Source organism: Amphiprion ocellaris, chromosome 1, assembly GCF_022539595.1.
Source record: "Amphiprion ocellaris isolate individual 3 ecotype Okinawa chromosome 1, ASM2253959v1, whole genome shotgun sequence".
Lineage (NCBI taxonomy): Eukaryota > Metazoa > Chordata > Actinopteri > Pomacentridae > Amphiprion > Amphiprion ocellaris.
The window spans coordinates 20,966,004-20,985,095 of NC_072766.1; the positions used below are offsets into that span (position 1 = coordinate 20,966,004).

Sequence of the window (19,092 nt, forward strand, 5' to 3'; positions counted from 1 at the left end):
TCTTACTCTGCCCTGTGGGGCCCTCGGCCGTCCCGCTCTCCCATTGGCCGGGGCCGGGCTCATTATGCAAATCAGAGTGATGGGGGTGGGTGGGGAGGGCAGCGAGTGGGCGGGGCCTGTTCATAAGAGTACGAGTTGACGTCACGGGACAGAGTGGCAGCAGCGTGGGGGAAGGAGGAGGAGGAGGTGGTGGTGGGGGGGGGGGGAGTTAAAAAAATGGAAATACATAAAGCATAAGAAGGGGAGAAAAAAATAACATATATATAGAGAGATATACATATGAGTGTGTGTGAGGCTGATTCCAAACAAGGCGGCTCATCAGGCTGTGGAGGAAGAGGAGAGAGCGGAGGGGAGGGAGGAGTGGGGGAGAGAGGAGAGGAAGATATAACGGAGGAGGGGGGAGTGTGCACTGTGCAGTTGACTACAGAGAGAGAGAGAGAGAGAAGGAGAGAGAGAGAGAGAGAGAGAGAGAGAGAGAGAGAGAGAGAGAGAGAGAGAGAGAGAGAGAGAGAGAGAGAGAGAGCTGCCCGCCGGCCCATTGAGGAAAGATGGCTACAGTCACTGCAAACGGAGTGCAGCAAGAGAATGGATTCAGCACCACGAACAGCGCCGGCAGGATGAACGGGCTTACCATCGGCCAGAACACCATTCCAATGAAGGACCACGACGCCATCAAGCTTTTCATCGGGCAGATTCCCAGAAACCTGGAGGAAAAAGACCTGAAACCCCTGTTTGAGGAATTCGGAAAGATATACGAACTCACAGTACTGAAAGACAGGTTTACGGGAATGCATAAAGGTGGGTTGTTTTCGGTCTCTTTCTACTTTTGGGATGCTTTGAAGGGTTTCAAAAACAAAACAAAAAAAAAAAAGAGAGCGAGAGAGAGAGAAGGGAAAGAACGTCCCGGATCAGTTGTGGGGCAGAAGGGCACGAGAGGGGGAGAAAAAAGAAAGTGTGTTAATTTGCAGGTGTTTGGGACAGAGTGGGAGCCCCGTGAAGCCTCGATCACACGCACAAAATGTACGTGAGGCGTGAGAGGGGGGAACACGTGGAAGTGGATGCGGGGGTTAATTGTTAGCGCGTTCAGCCAATCCACGTGAATACTACAGGCTGAAAACGCCTTTGTGTGTTTACATTGACTCTCATGTGCTGAGCATCTCCCAGTTAAGGCCAGTTAAAGGGGGCGGGACGGTGATGCTGTGTTATTCCCCCTTGCAGCTGCAGAACATTTCTCCACAAGTTAGAAAAATATCTATAAAACCCCACCATCCATCACGGAAAGCATTTGCTAGCAGAGAAATAAATCCTTTCTGGGGGAGGAAATGATTATCAGGCAATCAGAATGTGCTATTAAGGTGCTGCTTTGACCTTTCAGTCCGCTGATCTGTTGCTTACTTTGTTTTTCGGACGTCATTAGCAGAAGAGAAAATACTACTTCCACGGCAGCTGTATTGTAATGGTGCTCCGTGGGCGGGTTGCAGTCAGGAAGTACAAAGCAGGATAATAGTAGAGGCACAGATCCAGCATGCATCGTCTCCTCGCTTGTTCTGCTCACACACACTCTCACTCACTACCCCACTTATTGTCCAAAGCGACCGGGATCTGTGTTCGCTTAGTAATTAGTCAGACAAGCCACGGATAATCAGGGATCGATCAACTCTAATGATAGGGATAGTAATGAATGCCAGTGTGAGGCTCCTGGGGTTTGTTTTTCAGACAAGCTTGGAGAGACTTTGAGTTGCAAAAAAATAAAATAAAATATCATCTCCAAGTCCAAAATCCAAAGTTCAAGTCAGCTCCATATACAAGTTTTTGCTTTATTTCAATTAAATGTGTGTATTCAATTTAATGTAATTGCAATTAACACATTTTGAAAGGCAGTTGCTTTTTTTCCAGTCTTAATAAAAGTCTTGGACTGCACTATTTCTTCAGTTAGTACTCTCCCCCATTCTACTAATATACATTAAAATGTGATGATAAGTTCTTATTATTATTATTTGTGACTTTTTGAGCATTTTTAAAGTGTTTTACAGTATCTGTGTCAACAAGAACTGACTGCAGAGTTTATTGTTTAACTCTCAGCTAAAAAAACAGAGCTGTACTGAAAAAAATAAATCTAACACTGCCACTGCTGATTGTAAATATTTCGAAGACAGCTGGTTGTTATGTTGGAATTTTAAATCTAATTTTAATCTCTCTTTCTTTCTCCATCTCTCTCACACACAGACAAATCATGCACTTCTCACATTCATACATGCACCAGTGGCATTGAATTCACAATCAGTTCACTCTCAGTAAAAATAATTCATAAGGCGGGCAAATTATGTATGATATGTAAGTCAGTGGCTACAGTTCATGATCTTATTGATTAGCACAAGTCAAGCGCTCTTGTGGGAGAAATGAGCGTGGGCTCAGCACCGCTCTCATGTGAGTGCAACCCTGAAGAAGTCCATGCACCACCTGTTCCTCCAGCCATCAGCCGCTGGTGCTTCACCTGCTCCTCCTCTTTCCGGTGTTCCTCTTTGGAGGCCCCGTGATCGATTAAAACAATATTTCTGATGTTCATGTTGTTTACGCCTGTCCTCGACCATCCCTGAATGTCAACACTCTGGAGGATGGTTGCCTCGGGAAGGATAATCCTGTTCCAAAGCCAGACTGTATGTCCGTTCAAATCATCCCCCACCAAGGCCACTCTGATGTATGCATTATGCCCACTTCATCCCGCATGACATTCAAAGTCACTTTGGGAGCACAGGCGTGCACTTTTAATAAGATTTCACCAATGCATTATATGGATGAGTTTTTCTTATTGGCCACTCATCTAAACCATGTTCATGTCTCCTGCTGCGTCGATGTGTGATATCTGTAGACTGAAGCAACACAGTACAAGAGTAAGGAAATGGGATTAGAGTTATTAACAAAACAGAAGTAGGTATAGTGTAAAATCAGCCATGTCACTCAAGGAGAGAGTTGAGAGCACTGACTGAGAGCCTATTCTGAAAGTGAGAAAAGCTTGTGTAGGAGAAGTGAAGGCAAAATGAATTACTTAATTCAAGTCTGCTCAAATTGAATTGCATTTTTAAACATGCTAGGGTCAACACACTAACTTTACTTTCAGTTACTTTTAATTAAATTTCCAAAATTTAACAAATAAAATTAATATTAGTAGTTATTATATAAAGTAAATAGCACCAACAATTGGGTTTTGTCATACTGGTAAATTGCCATGAATTGTAAAAAAAAAAAAAAAAAAAAAAAAAGAAAGAAAAGAAAAAGAAAAAATTCCACAAGAGCTTTACATTGATTTTTTTCATTGATTACTTTCAGCATGTACAGTAGGTTCTCTCTGTATTTGTGTATTTGCCCACAAAGTTCAAGTTTTAAGACACTCTGCCACTGTATCTGCATAGCTGTGCAATAGCTGCATTTTGGATAGAGGGCATAACTTATTACAATTCCCATTAGGATTATGGCTTAACAGCCAACATTATTAGGGTCCCCTGGGTTCTATTGAGTTTATTCAGCATGTGCATATCTCAGCAACCAAAGGCACCAAACTGCTTCAGGATTCTGGGACGCCTGGTAAACATATAGTTAAAACCATTATTATCAGTTTTGTATTAACAATAGATCACATGACTACTTGTTGGTAAATGGGTCAACGAGAGTAATAAATCCACAGAGAATTATCACCTGACTCTGCAGCTCCACTAAGCCGTCTGGATCCCTCCAGCATCTTTCAGCTTGTTGTTTTGGTCTTCTGGGCTGCAGCTTGTTCGGTTCTTACTACTCTCATAGTGTTTTTATGTGTTTTATGTGCAGCAGGTTTCTGATTTTGATTTTAAAAAATAATTCTAAAAACTGAACTCTAAACTTGCCCAGCACAAAACGACTAACAGTCAAAGTTAACAGCAGCTGAAAATCCCTATAATTTCCTTAGGAGATGGTGGAGACTGAAAACAGAGCTAAAAGGAGAGTGAATGTTGGGCTTACATTCATCAGGTAGCCAATGCGCTACGCCTGCTACATACGAGGTGCAGTCAAAAGGTTCTAATCATCTATACAACTACAAAAAAAAAAAAAAAAAATTGGAATGCTCACTGGAAGTCCTGTTCTAGTGTTGAGAGTTTAGTTTAAAGCTCCAAACCAGAAACCAAACAGTATTCTTCAGAGCAGGAACCCACCAGCCTCCAAAACCTAAGAGGACACATCTAATCAGCAGTGCGACCAAGAGCATGCTCTGCTTTTCCTTTGACTTTCACAGGATTGTCCACAGTGAATTTGTCCCCAGAAGTCAAAGTGTCAATGCAGAGTTTGGCTGTAACATCTTGAGACATCAACAAGATTTTGTTTCCTCCTTCCCAAAATGAAATTCACATACAGATGTCACCATTTTGAGGTAGTGGAGGAGATACAACAGCATCGGAGATGATCCTTGATGCACTTTACCTAACAAGACTTTCAGAGAGGGTTTTAAATGCAGCAGGAACACTGGGAGCTGAGCTTTCACTGCACACAAAGGGGATAACAGGGGATAGTGGCTAAATTTAAATCAGGCATAGTTTTATCTTTTTATAGGTGCAGTAACAGAAGTTCTTCATTGCACCTTGTGGATGTGTAAATGGACAACTCTCTCCCAACAAGTTTGTCAAAGCAACTGACATGTTGAAAATAAGTCTTGTGCTCACAGTTTGTTCTCACTATGAGCAGAGCCAAGCAAAAAGCGTTATTGCAGATTAAAATGAAATTGCTTCACAGTTACGTGAGTTTCAGTTTGCTTTTAGTCCATCCACAAAGACAGTAGTTCATCATATTTGTCTAAAACATTACCTGGACAAAATTCACCTAATAATGAGTTTGAAGCTTCAGGCTGGAATTAAAATGTCCATTGGATTGTAGCTGTAAAATACGTTATTTTACTCACACAGGATTTGCATAATTTCTGGCTGCTGTTGAGACCTGCACGTTTTAACCTCTCTGGGATGTCACAGGGGGAGCAGCTGATAGATTCTGGAATTACAGATGATCTTCATTTCTATAACTACAGCAGAGTGGATAGTTTCATTTCTACCTGATGCTCTTCAACACTAATAGTGTACAACTTGAGTCCTTTCCTCTGCCACTATACAACATGAGGTTTTGCAATAATCCTTTGACCACAGTTTGCATGCTGTTTGAGTCACAAAACAATCATAATCTGCCAATGGATAGTGACAGGCTATCATGTCAATAATGTTGTAACATTATCACAAATTCAATATGCATTTTTTTTTCATAACCAGCAACACAAACATTTTTCACAGCAGAGCAACGGAGGAGTGTGGGAGGATATAATCAGCTCGCCGCCATGATCCCTAAAAACATAAAGTTCATAAAGATTTAGAGCTGTGCCATAAATTCGGTTTGACTTTTACTTAGAAACCGGTTTTGAGCCTAGTTTGTGCATGAGAAAGATTTGATTTGTTTCAGATGGATGATGCATATGGCTGTTGGCATCAGTTAGTAAACCGTACCTAATGGATGATTTGCAGCTCTACCTTTTTTCACAGCCTGAGTCCTGTGACACAGAATTGCACCATAATTATGGATTTAAGGGCAGATCAAAATATGCCATGTTTGCTCATGACTAATTCATGTGGAATGTACTGCAACAATTTGAACAGATGTTTTGTGCTTTGTGTGCTCTTACTTTGGGCATTTAGGGTATCTCCAGAGACTTATCTGAATATTTTGGGAATTTTACTTTTTATATTTTCCTGTACACTCGAGTGGATGAGTGTAACTGTATGCTTATGTCTACTCAGAGGTATTTTTTTCCCTTCATCTTTGAACAGATGATTATATCCAGCTTCGTAGTTGTTAGACACCGTTGCCTTTAATGTCGGTTTGATAGTTTGTGTGTCGTCAGGGAGCCTTATACAGTGCGTGGGATGACTTGACACTATTGGCGGGCATGGCGCTCGTCAGTGTGTGGTGCAGCCAGGTCGTGCTGTTTAACATCCATCATTTCGCTGAGCACTACATTATCATAATACTTAGTGTCAGTGCCAGAACGCATGCATTGTTCAGACATGCTGAATGTTAGTGGGGGGCAAATCTTTTGCTTGAGTAGCATTATCTATCAATCCGTCTCTGATGCTGAGAGGAGGGACTCTGAGCTGCACCACACAGCCAGGAAGAGGAGATACAAAGAGTTGTTAAATATCCTCATCCATTCTCCTCTCCTCAGTAGGTCCACGCAGTGTAATTGGCTATAAATAGCCTGCCAAATTGACACAGAAAAAGCCTTTTAGGCATTGAAATGTCAAAAGTGGACCACAGTAGGGCAGTAATATCTAACTGCAAAAGACTCATAGAATGTAGGAAATCCTGGAAAGTGTCCTTTCGATTCATGTCGTGGTTTCTTGTGAAATTCTACTTTTAGTGATGGCCACTGAGTCACAGAGCCATGCTTGTATTGTGTTTTATCTACAATAGGAATGTTGTAGAGGAAATGTTGGACAGTGATTGACAGTTTGTGTAAGCTGAGTGACAGGTGTAGCTTAAGTCTACAGATGACCTCTTTGATCATTAGAAGAGGGGCTGTGTATGAAGCAGACAGCTACCGGCTCTGAACAGCCTGCTGTAGATGGATGGAGTGACCGAAAGATGAAAAGATGCTCTGCAGGTAATAGTGTGGTTAATGCAGACACATGAAGCGCTGGATGAATCCTCACATTGTATTTGTCTCAGTACCCATGAGAGGGTCAGGCTGTCACGTTCTGCAGCATCCCGTCGTTTTGCAACATTTTTTATTTAATTATTATTATTTTCTTGCCTGGATCTTTTTTGGAAATTAATTTGCATTCTTTTCCCAGTTTAATGAACATTCTCGGAGCAGACGTGTGAGGAGACTGAAGGAGAGCAAATTGCTCATGATTCATGAATTCGCTGCTAATGAATTGAAATTTTATACAAATTTGTTCTGGAGTTATTTCAATTACAGGTACCTGATGCCTTAAAAAAGCACAATTTACTCTTAATGCCTGGATGCATGCAATTGCAAGCACATACTAATTTTCATTTTAAAATAAACTGTTAGAAAAAGCATTACAGGGGGAAAAGTTCTTTAAGTAATTACCCGAAACGTGTCTTGCAAACGCAAAGACAAATTTCACATTTCCTACTTTCTTCTTCAACCACTTTACAGGGTTTACTTTTTCATTCACCTGAAATGCAATAGGTTGAACTTTTGTTCCTCACTGAAATGATGGTGCGGTAAACTGTATTTGATTATCAAAGTATTATTTTCACGCCACTTAACCTGCTCATCACAGGAAGCAACGGGTCCTTCTGCTGAACCTCAACGAGAGCTTAGCCTTAATTTTGGAACCTTTTCCATGTTCTCCTCCTCCTTTAATTCCCATTTAGTGCAGTCTTTAGTTAATAGTTGGTTAATTTAAACTTTGAGTAGGACAGTTTAATGTTATTTTAGATATGTCTGACAATGAATATACCTCAAACATCAGTATTTTAAAAAAGCAATGTGAAGTAATGAAATAAGTAGTGTACATTACTGCTGAAGACTTAAATTCTGAGTTATTGAACATAATACATCACAGTAAAGTTAATATTTTCCTTTGTTGTTTTACTTCTATTTGTTGTTGTCATGTCCTGCACATTTGAAATAAATTTGCACTTTCTGCATCTTGACTAAAGACCAAAAAAAGGGGTGCTTTTGAAAATCCCACTTGTTTGATTCCATATACTACCAGGGGCACAACAGTGTTTGATAACTTGCAAGTATAAATGTAATCCCATGCCAGTTAGTCAACTTAAATTTTTAAACTGACAGCCCTAACCTGCTACCAGCTGCTACATACCCGTTGCCTTCTCTCAAATACTATCATTGAGTCTCTCCTCATGTCCTCCAAACTGAATGCTCATCTGTTCCACAACTGGCTCTCTCAGTCACTGACTCCTTTGGGCTTCAGACGTTCCCCTGAGCCAGCACTGTTGGATATGAAGCTCCCCTAAAGTCCTGCAGATATTCCACTGCTGCAAGGGAGCCGAGGCAGCTGGCCTGGATATTTAACACTACACTGCACAAGAAGTCCAGATTAACAAGTCAATTGAACTAATAGTATCAAACGCTATTTTTCTTGAAGCAACTAGATGAACTTGCAGCAGGGGGAGATTGGTTCACTTGTCTCATATGCAGCTCCACTTGTTTTACGCTTTGTGTAGCAAAGTGGTGGAAGGAATATTCAGATCATTTTCTTATGACAAAGCAGCAGCGTCACACTATGAAGATATTCCATTACATTTAAACATTCCACATCAGAAGAGAAGTATTCAGGGCAAAATTTACAGAAACTATCAAAAGTAAAACTATTAATAATGCAGAATGCTCTCTTTCACAGCTCTTTTATTATATTATAGGATCATTATTATTGATGCACGAACACAAACATTTACTGTGAATTCAGTGTTGGGAGTTTATGTTCTAGTTTGGAAGTTACATGTTTTATTAATACAATGACTTATTATTATAATTATAAAACAGGATACTATACTATTCAAATATAATTTTTAAATATTAATCAGAAAAAAAGAATCTAGTAAGTGTAGCTGTAAAAAAAAAAAAAAAGTAAAGTAAACAACAATATTTCCTTTGAAATGTATAAAGCAGCCCAAAGGGGAAAGTAAGTAAATTGTAAGTGCCAGAAAATTGCACTTAAGTGCAGTACTTTCTTAAATGTTTTTTTCTTCTTCACTGAAACTGAATGCATTTTGATGAGAGGAAAAAGGTTAAAAGTGAGAAGATTTGAAAAATCTAAATAATCTAAAATTATAAGGAGACTTTTCAATATGTTATTCTTGAGCATATTCGGTTTCCTTTAAGACGCTTTTATTTAAAAAGAAACTCCCCATCTGTGCTGAGGAAGACCTTCAATACCTGAACCAAAGCACTGACTACATCTGTGTATATTTAACTTAAGGGATATTTGAGCTCCTCTAAATACAATCTTCTCATGCTCCCTTTTGTCCTTTTTCTCAGATTATTTATTTATATACATACTTACAGTCACCTCTTACAATTGTAATTTAATTTATTCCATTTATTTACCTACTTTGCCACAGAATGTTCATTAAACTACTCTTTTTGAACTTGACACTCACCTCATTATTTACATTTTCTATTTCCTATATGACTGTCTTTTCTTGTCTCTTTTTCTCTTATTGCCTGGGTTCTGCTTGCTTTTTTAATCAATCTGAAAACACTAAAACATTTTTTGAAGATGAAAAACGTTTTCAAAAAATGTTATATTCCATGTTAGGATGCTCAAATTAGAGGACCTGAGGCAATCCAGGGCTAATTTCCTGGAAGGCCATCCAGTTGCAAAATGTTTTAACTTGTAAACCTTCGCTGCTGCTGCATGAATTGATTTGTGGCGGGGACATTTCCTCAATGCATACCACAGTAAATTGTGATAAAATAATGTCAAGATATACGCTACACTTACGGGAAATATGCAGCAAAGCAGCATGGTGAAAAATAGCAAAAAATTGTAAGGGCAGTGCCAGATGAGTGTCACCAACAGCCTGCAATTCCCATAAGCCCTTGCTGGGACGTGCCCCCCGGGAGGCCTCGGCTCATGTTCCACAGTTTTGTAATGTCACAAAGGATGAAGAGTGTTTCCCCAGGCTCCCAAACTTTTCTGCTTTGCCGTGTGGCGTGCTGTTTCATCAGTGTCGTTTAGGTGATTTTTCCTCTTGAGTAACCGCCTAGTTGTGGAGGTGGGTGAAGGTTGTCGTGAAAGGGAGCTCTCTTGGCCAGACGCCAGAGTGTGTTTCTAGCTTTTGGGGATGATGGGTGCAAGGCAAGGCGGGTGTCATCTGTATATGTGATTCTGTGCGTGTGCGTGTCTGTGTGAGTGTGTGTGTGCGTCTTTCTCCTCCCATGGGAATCCTTGGCAGTAGGTGTGACATGTAGTAATGGGAAATTATGCTGCACAGTGCAAAACCTCTTCTGAACGGGGTCACCCATTGTCAGCTCTGCCAAGCACGTAACAGAGCAGCAACTCACCCTTTAATGAAACCTGTCACATTTTGGTTAGGGACTTATTTGCTGTTTATTTACATTCTGTTTTCCTGAATTTTCCAACTTAAAGAAAAGTCTCTAGAGATATGTGAGGATACAGTTTCAGCTCATCACCAGAGGTTTTAATTACTTGGCAGCTAAAGTATATGCACAATGCTGTGTGGTTCAGTAACTATGAAAGTGATCATTCATCAAAAAGCAGTATACTTTTTTCTTTTTTTTTTGCTTCTTTTGCTAATTGAAAAAAAAATCATCCAATCTGTGGTGACTAAGCATTTTTCATCACTACTCTGTTTGAATTTAACCTTGAGGAACACAGTGGTTTTTACACCTGTATGTCAAACATTTAGTTTTTTTTTTTCTTTATAGTTCATTTCCTGTATTAAATCCAATGGGGAAAACAGAAGAATTAAAAAATATAAGCAACATGAATTTCTTCTCATAAACAGTGAAGACATGCATGAGTTCACTAAATCTAATCTGAAGGACTTGTCACATAAAAAAACCTTAAAGTTTAATCTTATTTCTCAACCAGCACGTTATTTTCTCTGAGGGTATGAAGCTATTAACTTTAGAGAGCCGCATTCCAATTGTTGGGGTATATGAATTCCATTTGAATACAATACATGTTTTTGATAATGGCTTGTAAAACTCCAGTAAGTCTTACATTTTGGCCACGCGTAGAAGGGAATTACTTTAGTGAAATCTTAAATCTCTGGGTCCATTTGGAAGGTTACAGCATGGCTTTTAGAAGTCGACTGTATGCTTAATGGCTGAACAAACACTGAAATAGACATGATAGGCTGGCTTAACATCTTTACAATGCAGCCCTTTGGAGTTTAATCTCACAGCTATCCAATTAAAATCAAGATGCGTGTTTGAATCAACATAAGTTACATTTTGTGACGAGCCTCTGTTCACTTTACTTTTTGTCTAAATGGGCTTTCAGAAGGAGAGGCAGTGTTTTAATCCTCCATGTAGCTTAGAGAATATGCTTGATGGATACTAAATGTTGAAATCCCCAGATTATCATAAAGACATAAATGTGACTTTATGCTTTTTAGATTTGATGTTTTGTGGTTTTATAATTGTTAAGTGCCTGAAAAATCAAAACATGCACTTTAAATGCACTCTTCTGTCAAATGTGACTATAAAATTGACCATAACTTCATTTTTCCTTCTTTTATATTTGTTGTTATTGATGGTGTGTAATAAGGCTATCTCTCTCCTGTCTCCCTGACACTCTAGGATGTGCCTTTCTAACATACTGTGCCAGAGAGTCAGCACTGAAGGCCCAGAGCGCCCTCCATGAACAGAAGACTCTGCCAGGGGTAAGTGGCCCCAATCTGCCCTCTGTCACAGGCTACAGCCCTTGGGGCAGCCAGCCTGACATGGGAAACCTACATTAACATAGGAATTATATCACACACATACACCAACACACCGAGGCACATGGGGACACAGTGTACATTAAGACACACACTCAGACACACACAGATATGGAAACAGATGGAGAGAGTCGCTCGTACTTTCTCAGACTCCATTTCTCGCCCATTCTAACACACACACACACACATTCTCACTCACTTACCTACACACAGACACACACACATACACGCGCAAGACATACTAAAAGAGTGTGAGTGGCCTATCTCACCTTGCAGTGTCTTATTACACTAATCACCCCGCCGGAGATATTTGATAAGCGCTCCTTCATAACAGCCCGTGCCGTCCTTCCCCTGTCCTCTCTCAATATGGCTGCCACAGACACTAATTGCCTTGAGGAATCCCACTCTCATTATCACATATAATCAAACAGTAAGTATAAACAATCATTTTTACCATGTATATCACCATCTGGTGTTTTTGTTTTAATTCTCTTCCCTGTTTTTTTTTTCCTCCCCCCATCTTCTATCGTTTGCCTTTGGCGGGCGGGTAACTTTTTCAATTAAAATAATGGCCTCTTCAAACGACACAGGTAAAACGTACCCAGTAGTGGGTTCTTAAACCCACCCAGGAGGAGACCCTCAATCTGGGATGAGCGTGAGCTGGTGGTGTCTATCTGTACTTGATGCGTGTGAGGGGGATTCGACTCTCACATCAGGGGAATTATCGAGGTGTGATTGAATTACGCCTGCAGGTCCCTAAGAAAGAGAAGCTGTTCTAGGTGCCCAGGCTCCTCACTGGCCCCCGCCGCCCCTCCTTTCCTTTCACCACCAAGACAACCTCCCAGGTTGGGGCTTTAATCAGAGCCTGAGGATATCCATCTAAATCTCCAGGGAGAGAAAGAAGTACAGAGAGACAGAGAGCGATAGCGAAGAGACGAAAAGTAAGAGAGGAAGGGGGAAAAAAGTAGACATATGGAATGGTTTGTACAAGGGGGCAGAGGTGGTTGATGCATTTTGGGAGGGAGGGAGGGAGGGAGGCATCATATTGTTCCTCTCTGTTGGGTTAATCAGTTGTTTGCACTTCAGTGCATATCACAGATACTTCAGTGAACGTTAGGCACACCGGTACACTGCGGCGAAAGTGTCCCTGGGAGACCGAGCTCCCTGGCTCCTTACTGCCTCCCACAGCTCCATAATGAGATGATTGTCATGATGGTCCTGGATAGGTGTTCCTGTCTTTATTGCCCTCATGGAGGAACATTCTTGTTTGTGTTCTATCTAGAAAGAGGTTAATGGCATGTTCGGTGGGGTTTGAGTAAACATTTACCCTGTACAGCTCACAGCGAGGGGTCAGTCCTGCAATCTCAGGCTGAGCACAGCCTGCATACAGAAGACTAATAAAGATGCCCTGTCTTTCCCTGTGTGTGTGTGTGTGTGTGTGTGTGTGTGTGTGTGTGTGTGTGTGTGTGTGTGTGTGTGTGTGTGTGTGTGTGTGTGTGTGTGTGTGTGTTGATGTAAGAGAGAGAGAGAGAGAGACAGAGAGAAAACAAGGAGAGTACGACAGAGACAGAGGCAGACAAAGACTGGGAGAGGTGACACTTCCGGACAAGCCTCATTGTCATTGTCATGGCCTGATGGTTTGAGATACTCGGTCGTATAATGTTGCCATTTCAGTGGCTTTTCCACACAGACATGGTTGTGCAGTCCGGTTGTGGCCGTGTGATTGTCAGACAACAAAATGCAAATTTTTGTTCCAGTGAGATATCTGGCATTTACACATTAAAAAGAAAAAAAAAAAGGTTCTTGCTCTCAGGAGGACAGATGAAGCAAAATCAATACAAACTTCCTGCTTCTTTTCAAGACTTTTTAAAAATGTATTTATTATGTAGCACTTTACCTTTATTTCTAATGGAAGCAGCATGGGTAGAAAGGATGAGTGAATAGAGAGCGGGTAAATGAGTGTGAGGGTCTGACTGGCCTGTAACCAAACTGGGGACTCACTGCTGATATCATTTCCTCCCATGTGGTGTGTTTTAACCGATTGGTTACTAAATTGCCTCTAAAATGTTTTTTTGATGGAGGTAAATCATATTTGCAAAGCCAGCCCCATAGTCATGTTGTATGTGTAAGCTTTAAAAGAATGAGAGTCTGAAAGTCATCAGCCTCATGAATTAGGCTCGTCCTTTTCCCGACATGGATAAAGTCACATTTGAAGTTAGCCAGACTTTCAACCCACATTACCAGGGTGAAGTTGAAGTTTGGCCTCCTCACTTACAAAAGTCAGCATAGTTTTCTACAAAGCACCGCAGCACAAATAATGGTAGATTTCACTTACTTAACTCCCAAGTTTGATCCTGACTTGGAAACATTCCAAAACAACAACAACAACAACAACAAAACCCAAAAGACAACAGCAAAAAAATAAAAAATTGCAGGACTGGTAAAGGAGGTGTGTGTATGTGAGTTTGATGACCTGTTGTACTGCTGACCAACTGGCTTTCTACAACAGACAAAGACAGAGTATTGTGAGCTTGGGTCATCTTGAACTCCTTCAGGCATCTGTGAAAAGGAAAGTACTCCCCACTGAACAGAGCACAAAGGTGATAAGAGCTTCCTAGTTCTTGTTGCATGTTTACAGTTTTGTTGTCTGCTACATTTTAGTTTACTGAAGCTGAGGTGTTGTTGGAAAAAAGAAGGGCAAACCGAAATACTTAATAATGTCTTGGGCATCATTCATGCAAGAAAAAAAAAAATCCCAGGTGACTGTGTGGAGCAGAAACCATGGACTTTACTTTCCCAATGTGAGCATGTAGGTAGACTAAAAGTCACAGTATGAGTTGTTTAGAAGTAAAACTGAACTGTTCGTGAACAGTAGAGTAATCATAGAGTATGCTGTTTACTGTGGTTGCTATAGCATAGCAGTCATGGTAGCGTAACAGCTACCATCCACATCAGCCACAATTTGGTGGCTGCATATTGTAAACAGCACATGCAAATTTATTATTACATTTGCAGTGATGAATAACACATTTCTCTGTGGCATTTTATCTGATAAAAAAAGAAAAGAAACTTCGACAAAAGAGTTTCTCTTTTATAAACTAAAACCACATCATCTGCTTGTGCGTCCTTCATATAATACTTTCTTTGCTACAAAACGTATTTCTCATTTTTTTCCAGCACAGTGGAGATATTTTCTTATCCACACACTGTGTACATTTCACAAAATGAGTAGACTATAGGCTTAGCAGCCAGACAGAGAGGAGCGAGGATATTTTTGTATGGTCTCAGCAGGGAGCTGCTGCTATTACATCATCTCCAGATTGGCTATGAGTCTTAAATTTGCTCATAATTCGCATTCTTTTATTTACTAAGTCATGTACTGTGTGCACCACACTTGAAATGCCACTGGGGAATCCGACTCTGTCTGTTGTGGCTGGAGCAAGCTTTGTTTACATTGTTTGATTAATTGCATGTAAAGAGCATAATGAGCTCTTGATGTCCTGTGCATCAGATCCCGCTGCTACAGTTTGTACAGTAAATGTAATCAGAGATTCAGCCTCTTGCCCTTGGTGAGCTCGTAGCGCTGTCGTGTTTTCGTGTGCATTCAGCATATTCCCCAATGTGGGGCAGGGTGGCACTGTGTGTGGACACGTGAGGTCACGCCTGTGAATGATTTCTCTCCTGAGCTGATTAATTTGCAGAACATCAACACACATACTTATCATGGCTTAATTGTAGTTTATGAACACTGCATTAGCATTTCTTCATCAACACAATTTGTGTTCTCAGGTAAGTTGTTGATCACAGAAAAAAAAAACAAGTCCTGATGACCAAATACTGTTCTTTGATTGCCAATAAACTTTATGGCAGCCATTCTTTTTTTTCTTTTTTTGTTATGCCATTTGGCAATAAAGACTGTAAGAAAGGATAACTAATATCTGCAATTGCAGCGGAAAAATGTTATTTACAACTGTTTGCCAAATAGCCTCCCAACATGGTACTATTGGAGCTGCAAATCTTCAAATGAATCCTGCTCTCTCCTTTCAGGGAGGGCCGCGCTGCTTTCTCCTCTCAGGCCAATTAGCTCTTGGTGTTCGCATGTAACAAGCATGCTAATTGGGTGCTACTGAAGCCCAAAAGCCAATTAAAAATTTCTAGGAAAAAACATCCAGCTTCTCTTTGTATCTCATTCACTTCACTCTCTTCCTTTTCCTACCCTCCCCCATGTCTTCTCCTGCCTAATCATATCTCTGCCACTTTTGCTCCCTCTTCCTCTTTTTCCACACTTTATGTGTGGAAAGTGCTGAGTGTGGGGTGGCACCCCAACCCTATACTTGTCACTTACGTAGAGGTTTCTGTGGAGGGATCCACATCTCTTGGTTTCTGAGTGAGAATACCAGCAGCACCTGACCCCTGTATTGATGATGAGGCAGCCAAGCGCAACAGTGAAGAAGATAGGAGAGGGAAAAAAAAGTTACAAACTTATACTTTCTGAAGTGTTTCTCTTCAAATTTGAAAGGGTAAACTTGAAGGTATCAGCTTCCACCAAAGTGGGTAGCAAAATGCTTGGGTTTCGAGCATTTTTTTTTCTCCTCCTGTGCATGAAAAGTGCAGAAAATTGACTTCAGTATGTGTCACACAAAAATGGGTCAGGGGAAGATTGTGCAATACCAGTATTATGTGTCACTAAGCACACCGCCATGGGGCCATGGATCAGTGCATCCATGTTCTTGACACTCTCTACCCGCATCACACCACAGACGTGGCCACAGCACACCTGCTGTACGTCTCTGTCTGCACCTCAGAGCGCGTTCAGAATCAGCAACCAGTATTTTTACTCTGCTAAAATCACACATGCCTTCCATAGGCAGTGAGTACGAATAGAAGGAAAAAAAAAGTTTAATTTATGTAAATGTTCACAAACATATTGTTGCTTTATTTTAGTCTTAATTAAACAAAGCTTTTACTCACTGAAGAGTGACTTCTCAGGGGAACTCGAGAGAGATACAAGTTCATACATGCAATAAACATAGGAACATTCACACATTCAAAAATACACCCTGACATGTGACATTTGCACTTGCATGCCTAACCCTTCTTTTATTCTCATTTATCGAAAATGTGTTAATTGCTATCTGCATTCAATAGTAATGGCTTTGTGAGGAGAGTTGCTTATGTATGTTGCAGTGTCACAGCGTCTTATCAGCAGACACACTGAGCTCCTCTCCAGCAGGTCCACTCCTGGGCAGACATGCTGCAGTTTAAACTAATTACTCAGGCCACACAGGGCCTTTACCCATTCTTTTAAAGGGACAAATTGTGTTCTGTTGCCGATCAATTTGTCCTCCGTGCCAGATTTGTCAACCTCCAGTGCCCCTGAGCGGTTGCCATTATGAAGCAAAAAAAAAGGCCTGGGCACTGGACGTGAGACCTCTGCTAAGGCTCCCCCTGCTCTCCTCATCATCAATTACGTCTATATCATTTTCTTTCTGCTGCCCGCTTTAGAAAAGAAATTAAAAAGGGCCATTGTTTTTCTTATCCCCCTGGGATGAAAGCATTTACTACGCTGCTGCACCGTGCTCGGCCATCCTGCCGATTAGGGAGTGAATGGAATCACAATCGAGGGATGCACTCGGCATTGTCTCCTATTATGTGGCTGGTGGCCCTGAATATTGTGCAAAAATTAATTTCGTTCCATCTGATGGGATTTTCAACCTTGGAGAGTGCGAAATGTTAATCCTGGCAGGCAGGAGGGTGGACATTGTGGAATGCCTGGCTGTTTCACTGACGAATGCGGACAGGGCACAAACATAGTTAATTGTAAGAGCGCCCTTAACCAGCCCATAAAGATGGCAGGCCAGAGGCGCTGGACAGATGAGCAGGAGAGATAGTGGGTTTTAAAGGCTACAGGGCAGGAGAGTTTTGGTGTTCAGAAGATGGCAACATCCAGGCCAATTTGTCTTCTTGGTCTTGAATATATATCGCAAAAACAGTAAAAGAAGTTGTTCAGGAGGAGGAAAAAAAGAGAAAAAGATTATTGAAAGATGAATCTATGTGTAAAGTCACAAAAAGAGAGAAAGCAGTTCATGAGTTTTCCATTAAAATAATACAAGATTTGAAAAAAGAGCATCCTACTCTTGTAAAACACATTTTGTGTTTACGGGATTTTGTATATAAAAAAAAGAACCCTCCCATACAAATATTCTATGTGACAAAGTGTACAAAAGCAAATGCATGCTAAAGCAAAACAGATTATAGAATTTAGATTTAGAGAAGATGATAGATTCAGTAATATAAATCCTTGCTTTACAAAAAACGTGATTCCCTATATCCAAAAATATTGACCCATAAATCTCAGGCAATGATTTTAGAAAGATAACTCTCTGCCTTAATGGGTGGATTTTGTTTTAATGTGTGCTGAAGGCTGAGCAGTTCCTTCACACCTTTCCGCCTTTTCAACATGTTCTCTATCTTTTCCTCGCTGACAGGTAGAGTTGGACTCGGCCGTGCATGCTCTCCTGCGCTAATTTATCCGCTTCTTTAGCTGTAATGAGGCAGAACTGGTAAATGTGGGGACAGCATTGTTAACATTGCTGCTTCACTGGGGAAGAGGAGAAGACTGACAAATAGTGGAGAAAGATGGAAATGAGGCCTGGGTGCTGTCATACCTCCAAAAATGATGCTTTTAGTCTTTTCCTCAGACTGGATTGCTGTCTCTTAGTTAAGCTGCACGCTGGAATATGACATTTCCTACACCAATTAAACATCAAAGTTTCTGCTGCATCAAGATTGGGCTGTTTGGCAATAACAGCTAGAAAGAAAAATCAAAAGCGAACCAAAAATATTTGAGACTTGATTTTTTTTCTCCCCCTCCTTAAAGTCATCAAAAAGTGCTATGGATTAAGTTAATTAACTTCCATCTCATTCAGCTTGAAAAGGTGTAAATCTATGGTAAAAGTTTGGTGTTATTCAAAAGACGTCTCAGTCTGGTTTCAGACAACGGAATGTTTCACTAGAAACAGGTGTTGACACTCCAATGAGTTGGTACTGATGAGGTGTTGTCTTTTACTTAGCTGCGTTGAAGATGGAACTATTTTTTTTAGTCGTTCCTTTTATTCTAATTCCACTGCACTTTTATTCCTTTCCTTTCCTTTCCTTTCCTTTCCTTTCCTTTCCTTTCCTTTCCTTTCCTTTCGACTATTTCTACCTTAAATAAACCCAAAGACATCCAAGCAACCTGCACGTATTTGTTCAAAGACTAAATGAGAGGTAAAGAAAGCATGATGTTGCTGAGTTCAGCAAATCAGTCTGGCAGAGCGAGTTATCAAACACTGCACTTAATCATATGTGGACAAGTATAAACCTCGTGCTGATGTGAAAAGGATCTACACACACACACACACACACACACACACACACACACACACACAGAGAGAGAGAGAGAGAAGACCTGCATGTACAGTATCTCTTTGCACTTGTAAAAAAAAAAATTAAAAAATGGCATGGGGCATCAGATTTTTTTTTTTTTTTTTTTTGGGAGGGAATAGTTGGGGGAGGACAGTGTGAAAGAGAGCCAAAGAACATGAAAAAGAGAGCAAAAGAGGAAAGAGATAAACTGAT

The 19,092-nt window shown here is 40.7% G+C and overlaps 1 protein-coding gene across 10 annotated transcripts in view; it reads left to right on the top strand.

Moving 5' to 3' along the window:
• Positions 1-489: 489 nt before the first annotated feature.
• The window catches only part of celf6 (CUGBP Elav-like family member 6), a 137,690-nt gene continuing 119,087 nt past the window's right edge, over positions 490-19,092 (top strand). For 4 of the 10 annotated variants that reach the window (XR_008601353.1, XR_008601351.1, XR_008601347.1 and 1 more), the window contains exons 1-2: positions 491-798; positions 11,333-11,415. Coding sequence is in view for 1 of the 10 variants with exons in the window: in XM_023268849.3 (XP_023124617.1) it covers positions 549-798; positions 11,333-11,415 (333 nt within the window). In the remaining 9 variants the exon portion in view is untranslated. Of the gene's footprint in view, positions 799-11,332; positions 11,416-19,092 lie in introns of all 10 variants that reach the window. The other 6 variants (XR_008601346.1, XR_008601358.1, XR_008601361.1 and 3 more) reach the window with 2 other exon arrangements.